This window comes from Myxocyprinus asiaticus, chromosome 20 (genome assembly GCF_019703515.2).
Source record: "Myxocyprinus asiaticus isolate MX2 ecotype Aquarium Trade chromosome 20, UBuf_Myxa_2, whole genome shotgun sequence".
NCBI classification, from domain to species: domain Eukaryota; kingdom Metazoa; phylum Chordata; class Actinopteri; order Cypriniformes; family Catostomidae; genus Myxocyprinus; species Myxocyprinus asiaticus.
In genome coordinates this window covers 19,548,084-19,557,082 of record NC_059363.1, presented here as the reverse complement: position 1 = coordinate 19,557,082, position 8,999 = coordinate 19,548,084, and the positions used below count along the sequence as shown (strand labels likewise).

Here is an 8,999-nt window from a genome sequence, read left to right as displayed (position 1 = left end):
CGAGTTTATGCGAACAACATCATGTGAGACCATGCGAAATAGCCAACTTGTAAATTATGTAAGAATTTTCATGAGATCGGGTTGGTACAGTCTGTTGTGCCGCTGTAGACAGAGAAAAGCCAAAGTTTGTGTACCGTACACTTTATCTTACATATAGTTATGGTAAAGTAAACTAACCAATTAAGAAAACCGAAATAGTTTTATAATTTGTTTATAACTAATTGCAGCATTGGAGAACTGCATATTTGATGATAAGGTGATAAGGGTGCTAATATTAGTTTGTTAGAACAATGTTACAAAGTGAAGGAAGGAAACTGTTCTCATTTGGTCTTAATTCGCCGCTTTGAATAAAAAATGTCATGTATTATTCGTGCAGATCTGAGGAGCTTTTATTTCTGTGGTTGTAGGGGGTCCAATTTGTTACAGTAAAGTTATAAAAATGAGTTCTCCAAAGACATTTTGTTATTAAGTAGATACATTAATCATAAGTTCATGGTAATGATAATACTGATTTTGACTCATGGTGTCATTTATTTATTATTATTATTATTGGGATTATTGGGATTTTGGTTGCACAATAAACTGCATCTGGGATTTTATTATTTTGGACTCTTGTTGCCTCTATATCTGTGCCTGTTACAGGAAGGAAAGACTTAGACAATGTTTTAACATTCAATAAATAGATTTTAAAAACTATCTGCCAATTAATCGCTATCAGCCTTTCACACCAACTTAGTTATCATATCGGCAAATCCACGATCGGTCGACATCTACTGTATAGTAATAAAATAATCTATGAATCTTAACTTGCCAAACTGGCTAGTAGTGAGATGAGAGTGTTTGCTAACCGCCACGGCTGAATTTCCCCCTGCATGTGGTGGGTTGGTGGGTGTTAATTTCATGTATGGTGTGTAATTATGCTATTCAGAAAGAAATATGCAGTTAAGAATGCTGTAAGAATGGTTGTGCTGGGCCCAGAAAAAAACATACTTACGCTCAGAATTTAAATTCACAAATTCTTAATTTGGGATTTATAGGGACCTGTGGGGATTTGCTCATTGTACACATGTTCATACATTTTATTATGTTCATGTGCTGTGTATGAAGTGTCTGCTGACCAGTGCAACTGCTTACTTTAAAGTAATGCCTTCAAAAAGTTGTTTGCTTTTGACAAAACACATACTTGCAAGATTTTCCAGCTCCATTTGAAACTTGGAGTTTAAAAAAAAAAGAATCTGATCTGACAGCCACCATATTTCTCTCTTTCTCATCTGTGGGCATTGGTATTCCCTCCATCTCTTCTAAACTACAGTGTTCTGCCTGCCTCTCAATCTCTCAGTCTGGCAAATATTGATCTAGCAAAATGACTTCTCAGGGTTAGGGTGCTAGTATGTGTGCTACAGTAAATAAGGCGAGGGGGCTTGTCATTTGCCCCCTGCATCACAGCTGGAAATCTAAGATTTGCCAAAATCAGGTGCAAAATATTTTCCATTGTGACTTGTTTACTGATGTGGATTATTGTTTTTGTCCTCTAGTCTTGATTGGCTGTTTTCCAGAAAGGAGCACTGTACCCTTATTGGTATCGAATCTTGAATGAACGTAGCATCTGCTTCCATTTGGCTTTGTCCTTTTCTTGTTTCTCCAGTTTTGCCTGCACTAATTTAGATGACTGATAAGCCAATTTTAACGAGAATCAAAAATCTTTTGATGTTTTATTGTGTTTATTTTGCAGTTACAATTAGGAATCATGATTTTGCATATCAGAGCCGCTCTTCTTACGAAATTATAAAAGATTTTTTCTCAGACCACAAAAGTGTCAATCATTTCTTCAGAAAAACAGGATATTAATAAACATCTCCTGCAATCTTTTTATGAAAGTGTTAAGAATGCAGAGGCATTTTCAATCTGCAAGAGTCTTCAGAGCAACTAATTACCTTCTATTCACTTTTGAGCCTTGGCCCCAAAGCTTTCATCATTAAACTGAGTTAGATATGATTGCCATTTTCATTCGAACCTGTTTAAAACTGATTATTTAGTAGATCTCTGATGTACATGGTAAGATAAAATTTAACACATTTTTTTATAGTAATTAGTAATTATAGCACACTAAATTTGAAATATCTGTTTACAATGCCAATTAGGTTAGTTTTATTTGCTTACTTCATGGATCATGAAAAGATCTCATTAGCTGAAGAAATTTTGTCACACTGTGTCATTTTAGGATTGAAAATTTGGACCTGTTAGAATTAATTTGAATTAATATTTGCTTATGTTTATTCTTTTTATTAATGTGTTTATTAAGGTATTAAAGTTTATTAATGTGTTAACACAATAAATTAAGTTTACTATAATAAAGGAATATTCCAGGTTCTGTACAAGTGAAACTCAATGGACAGCTTCTGACAGTATAACGTTGATTATAACAATAAAATAAGACTTGTCACTTCTTTTCTTTTAAAAAGGAAACATCTTGGTTATAGTGAGGCACTTTAAATGGAAGTGAATGAGGCAGGTTTAACAAAGAAATGTGAAGCTTATTATTTAATAAAATCAGCTACATTAATTCTTGTTAAAACTCATGTATTATTTGAGCTGTAAGGTTGTTTATATTGCCATTTTTCAGTAATTTTAGGGTTTGTTGACATTACATTGTCATGGCAACTAAGTTGTAAAATTGGCTATAAATTTACACAGAAATGTTTAGTAAGTAAACATCAATGTTTTGTCCTGGGAGGCTCAGTGTTTATACATTTGTGGGAGATAAACACAAGAATGACTTATAGTTTTCAATGAACAAAAACCAACTCTGGCTAGAAATCTATTGTGTTCAAGTAGCCTCAGAGTCAGAAATGCTGTATCTGTGCCACCATTACCTTTTTCTTTCTTTCTTTCTTTCCATCCATCCATCCAAAATGGACATAGTATCTTTTCAACCTAAGATGTGGTGAAACCCCATGATGGGTGACCTTTGATGTGTGTGGTAACCCTCTGATGTGGAGGGTAACCCTATCATGTGGGGTAATCCTATGATTTGGGGTAACCCTATAATGTGTGGGGACATGGTAAAGTGGATATGGTAGCTGCATCCCTTTTGTCGGCCTTGTTCTCAAATAGTTTTGATTTGTCTTGGACCAAACAGTACATACATTTATCAGCAAGAAAATATCAGGATAAATCACAGAAAAAAATGGCTTTTTGTTACATCCAAAGAGATATTTATACCAATAAACAAGTGGATAAAATAATTTTGTGCAAAAAGTTTATTTTTTTTAACCAAAATATACTCAAACACCACTGTGCTTTTCCTCTTAACATTTCCAAAATCACTACCATACTGGTCTCAACTTTATTATTAAAAGACTAGTGTCTCATATGCTGTGGTCTACTGTTTAATTTATACAGCACATTAAACACAGCTGACAAGGGCTAAGACTGATTCAGCCCATACATACTCTAGGGCCAAGTTCGAAATGGCATACTGACCTTACTCCTTGGGATCAAATATTATGCAAGGGATGCCTCCATAAACCAGCAATTTCACTGATTACATTTTCTGTAAAGCTTCTTTTATTTCCTTTCATTTTATTATTATAACCCCCCCGCCCCCACCAAAACAAAAATCTTTAAGCGTGGCAACTTAGAAAACATCCACAAGGAATTCTCATTTTTATTTTAGATCAAAATTTACAAAGCCATTCAAACAGTCTGTATTTTTATGTAAATATTTTTTTTTGTTTTTGTTTTACTGAACTTAAAAAAAAAAAAAAAAAAAAAATCATGAATATTCAAAATACACTTTAACTTCACTGCTGTCTCTCATTATATACAAATATGTACAGTCAAGAAAAGTCAGCGTCTCTTTTCTCACAGGCATATATGATTTATCTGTACTGGAAAAAAAAAAGATCTCAATATTCTTTTTATAGTATGTAATTGTATAAATGCATCCAGACCTGGTCTAGACTTCCCGATATTTGTGATTGGCTGGCTTGCAGTCTTTAGAATGTGGTGATTGGTCAGCTCAAATCGAGGTCCCATGGCTTGGATCAATGGCTTCTGGGATGGGTCCCCCGGGCACTGCCTGGTAAGAGAGAGGCATAGGTGTCTTTACAGGGCTCTGGCGGAAAAGGCCTCCGTTGGGTGCCCGGTGTTTGCAACGCATGGAGGGCGGCAGAGTGGAACTGCTGAGAGGGAGGGGGAGGCTCCGTCCGGGCACGCGGCCGACCCCAGGACCCTCCTGGAGGAAGGAGGTCACGGACAGGCCCCCAGGGGGAAAATCTCTCATGGCTTCCTGGGACCCCGGCTGTGGCCGCATGCTGCCCATGTCCAGGGCAGATATCTCCAGAGATTGACCTGTGAGCTGTTTGTGTGCCAGATCGTCCTCCATCAGCCCACTCAAACGATGGTGAACCTGCTCCAGATTCACCTCTTTGTCCTGGGAATGACAAAGAAAAAGAAAAAGAAAGAGAGATTGAGAGAGCATAAAGCAAGAGAAAGATGAAAGGATAGGAATTGATTTGTGGGGTGGAAGCGAGAGATGAAAAGAAAAAAGTGGACAAACATTCAAGTGAGAACAGTTGTGAATGAAAAGAACTGAAGAAAAAAGTATTAAGGAAAAAGAAGAGGTGAGTGATGAAAGTGAGTAAAAAAATCAGAATAATTATAAAATTACACAACTTACAACTAAAAGCATGGAGGACTCCATGGAATACACCAAGGAATAAAAATAAAATCAATATCTCTCATAATAGCAACGACTCAAAAGTTTTAGCTAAGCTTATGGACCGGTCTTTTAAAAAAGTTTATTAACCTAGGAAAAGTTCCTGCATTGTAAATACACCTTCTTTTCTCTTAAGAAAGACATTCAAAAAGGTTTATTACTTACAAGTACATTGTCTTAAATGGGGGGTAACCCATTGATGAAGGGTATATTATGTGGGGTAACCCTATTATGGGTAGCCATATGATGGAGAGACCACCCCCCATTATAGGGTTTATGTTAATTATACAAATAAGAATCTGTATTGGGAAACATGGTCCATAAATTGAATTGAAAACACAAGTTTTAGCAATTCAGTGTTTCTGGCTTCTTTTGAAGGAGTGATGAAAGGGTATTTCTTCATTCTTTGATATGCAATGCCGTGAAATAGTTTTGGTCATGCGTCAGTGATGCCATGGCAAGCCAACATTAAGCGAGTCAAGCTGACTGATGAGGAGGGACTTGACAATATGAAGCATTCAATAACTGTCAGTCAGCACTGATAACCATTACATCCAGGACTATTATGTTAATCACTGTGATGCAGCTAGCTAAAATTTGCTTCTTCATTTGCAAGTTTCTAATGCCCTAAGTTCAGTGATGTGATTTCTCTGGATGAATTCAATAAGGATCTTCAGTGTCTCTGCTACCATGGTCGATACCAAAAAATCAGTTTGATGTTCTACTGTTTTGTACCATTTATAGGTAATTAGAAGTCTCACATTATGAGACTATGTTTCTGAGTCATAAGATCAATGAAGAGACAATTAGGTCTCATGCAGCTGTGCTGGAAAGCTTTGGTGTGTCTGAATATGCCTCTAATTAAAAATGCATTAATTTGCCATTAAACTACACCCAACTTGGGGCACTTACAGCAGTGACAAACAACAGAACTGGAGGCCAATCTTCTTTTTGAATTCAGATTGTAATAGTTTGGGACATCAGTGTGCCCACAGAATGTGTGATCTGATGAATGACAAACCAGATGATTTTGATGAAAATGTTGAGTATAATGGAGAGGCACACAGTGGGATTCCTGTTAGTGCTGCTTTAGGACAGAGATTTCATGACTAAAATAATCACCACACTTCTCTCTAAATAGCTAGTGTTGAAATGTATTAATCTGCCAAATATGAATAAATCTCTCAGACTCTGCATGTGTCTTATGTTTCTACTATGTGATTATATGCATGAGTAACTCCTAATTGTCTCAACACCTACGTTCACATACAGTATATAACCTGACTGATTTAGATATGCCGGTGGTTACTGAGTCCCAACCTGTTCCGGGAGGAGGGCTGTCCCTCTCCATAGAACTTACGCACTGTAAATTAGGGCTTGAACGACCTATTTTTAGAGAGTACTACATTTTGTTGTTAGTTGAAAGCTTAATCAGATTATACAAAATATTTTAAAAAACAAACATGCAAGAGGCAGGGGATGTGTAGAACGCTGACAGGCATTTCAATCATGCAAAAAATGGCTAAAAAAAGAGTTCTGCATGGGGCTGCTTATGACACTCAGTAACACTGGGAAGCAGTTTGTGTACAGAATAATTTTACTTCTGTTGTTGTCAAGTTTAGAACAAGCACAAATTCATGTGATCAACAGCTAACTGACACAGACTCAGCATGTCGACGAATGGCAGAAATAATTGACTAGTTGGTGCAACCCCTACTACATTATACATTTCTTGGCTATGATCACCCCACTGACATGTGTTCCTGCTCAGGTCTTTGCTGACCTGTGTAAAAAGCCTGCGAGTCTTCCCAGTCTCTTTCTCTCTCTGGCCAAACGTCCCGTGTGCATCCTGTAGCAGTTGCTATTTCATTATATGCCAATGACCCAGATGCCATCTCCAGAGCGCAGCCCTTAGTGTCCTGCATGAGACCACATAGAACCTGTGACTGTCTGGACATTGGCATATAATCGCAATAAGAAGTCACAGAGAGCAAAAACATTATAAAATGATTTTAAGGATTGATTATTTTGTGGTTCTTATTGCTTGCCATATCAGTGTTGGCTTATACGCATTGAATACATTTGAGTTCCAATCATTCCCTCATCACAGTTGCAGCAGTGTATATCATACATAAGCCATTGAGCCATTTGCTGCTAGCAAGCCACTGAGCTAGGTAATAGGTTTGCCACTAATAGCTTTTGCGGATAAAACACTCAAGCTCTGCAGACATATAGCAGACTTTTATGAACACCTTAAAGTGAGAACAAGGAATTGGTGAAAGCAATATTGGCTGAAAGCTAGCAACAGTTGCTAGCCTCCAGTGCTTTTTATTTCTTATCTCTTGGAGTGCTATTAATTCAAACCCAATTACATTTCTAGCAGTTGAGAAATGGTATACATAATTCAGATATCAAATTATTATTATTCAATATCTTCAACAATGTCTTTTAAATTTTATATTATCAACTATCAGCATTTTTTAACATATATGAGCTGTTGCTGTCACCAATACACTTGCCTCAGCTCAAGATATCACCAAAGGGAAAAAGAGAAAAGGAGAGGAGACAAGAGTAACTGCAGAACACTTGAACAGAAGTCAATAAGTCACAGGCTCTCTCATTGCACACACTTTAGTTTAGGGATCCAGGTACAACCATTACTTAATAATGAAGCAGAAGAAGAATAACAATAACCAGAAGTAGATTTGACCCATATTGCAGATTGAGAATGGTTTTTTTTTTTTTTTTAAAGGAATTTAATTTCAGTGAGGGTGAATCTTACAGTACCTGTCAAAAAACATGTCCAGGTCACATTTCACCCCAAACCAAAATAATAAAATGAAAAATCACAAATCTTATTTTGCATAAAGAAAATTAAAAAAAAATATTTATTTGCATCTTGAAATTATTTTCAGGACAATTAAGCACATTTTACACTCCAGTTTTCAGCACTAAAGAAGGCAAGTTGTTGTGTGAACATGCAAGCCGCTAGGAACGAGCTTCTCTCAGTGCTCATGAATGTGCAATGGGCATCGAGAATAGAGCTATAAAAAATGCCCTGAAAATTATCCTGAAAATAAAGTCACAATGCAAAAACTGGGGGGACCTAATGTGACCTAAACAGCTCTTTGTGACATTCACTCCCTAGTAGTTGCCAATTACACAGAGCTAATAGATTTAATCTCCACTTATCAATGATTTGATTCTCTTTAAAATTTTCTTGAATCACTCCCTTCCCCTTTGCCCTTCCCTCTTGCCTTCTCTTTGGCAACACTTCAGCAAATGGGAGGCAGTAAGTTCTTGATATTCACACCTATAGCTGGGTGTACTGGAGCTCGACTAAATCGGGGCTTGCATCAGTAGCGTCTGGATCCATAAAGTAGAGTGTGGCAGTGGCTGTACAGTCCTGGGCACAGTGGGCAGGGGTTGGCTGTAGTTTAGCCCCCTGAGAGGTCACCTCTTTGGGTTGTGCCCGCTGGCAACGTGGGCCGTTGCACCAAGACTCCAGAGCGGCCACAAGGCAGGCCAGCAGCAGCCCTGCAGCTAAGATGCAGAAGACCCCAGCAAAGCTGTGTAATCTTAGGGCTCTGCCTTCCGGCTGGGGTTCTGTCTGCTTGTCCAGGTCACAGCGCCCTTTTCGTGGCCACCACTTCTGCTTTAGAATATCAAGGTCTCCCTTCTCCTGCAAGTCAAGTATCCTGGTGAAGATAAAAGGAAAATTGCTCAATATGAGGGTTGGGACTCAAATCTGTCCTTACACATTCATTTGAATTTCTTTTCTGAACTGCATCCATAAAATCCATTATTTCAGAATATTTATTTTACCTGTTTCACTGATTTTGTTGCACAACTTTTTAGTAAGAGGGCACTGAAAATGAAGCTGAGTAAAAATCTACTGAAGGGACTGAGTAAAAACATTACATTCAATGCTCAAAGTAAATGGCAAATTAATGAAAAATAATACTTTGGGTTTTCAAATGTGTAAAAACGCCCCAGTTATCTCTACAATGAAAAGGATAGTGGCACAAGTTCCTTAAATGGCTTTAACAAAATCAGCAAAACTTTAACAAAATCACTTCAACAGTGGCAATGACCATTTGGAGTTTTAAACAGTCTTACCAAATGGCTTTCTCTCTATTCATTAACAACCTTTTTCCTGTACACAAACCTTTGCAGACATACTGTATCCACATAGCTATTCATCTTAGTGCAGCATACATTCAGGAAGTCGATGTATTTGTGAAGAATCCAGTTGAAAAGGTCAATAAATAATGATAGA

General features: G+C 37.3%; 1 protein-coding gene across 2 annotated transcripts in view; it reads right to left on the bottom strand.

The window, feature by feature from the left end:
• Positions 1-3,297: 3,297 nt before the first annotated feature.
• Positions 3,298-8,999, bottom strand: part of LOC127410649 (glutamate receptor ionotropic, delta-1-like) — a 465,032-nt gene continuing 459,330 nt past the window's right edge. The window contains exons 15-17 of one of the 2 annotated variants that reach the window (XM_051645766.1): positions 8,178-8,418; positions 6,504-6,639; positions 3,298-4,435 (exon numbers count right to left, since the gene is read on the bottom strand). In XM_051645766.1, coding sequence (XP_051501726.1) covers positions 4,047-4,435; positions 6,504-6,639; positions 8,178-8,418 — 766 coding nt within the window. In that variant the 3' untranslated portion in view covers positions 3,298-4,046. The remainder of the gene's footprint in view (positions 4,436-6,503; positions 6,640-8,177; positions 8,419-8,999) is intronic. The other variant, XM_051645767.1, reaches the window with a different exon arrangement.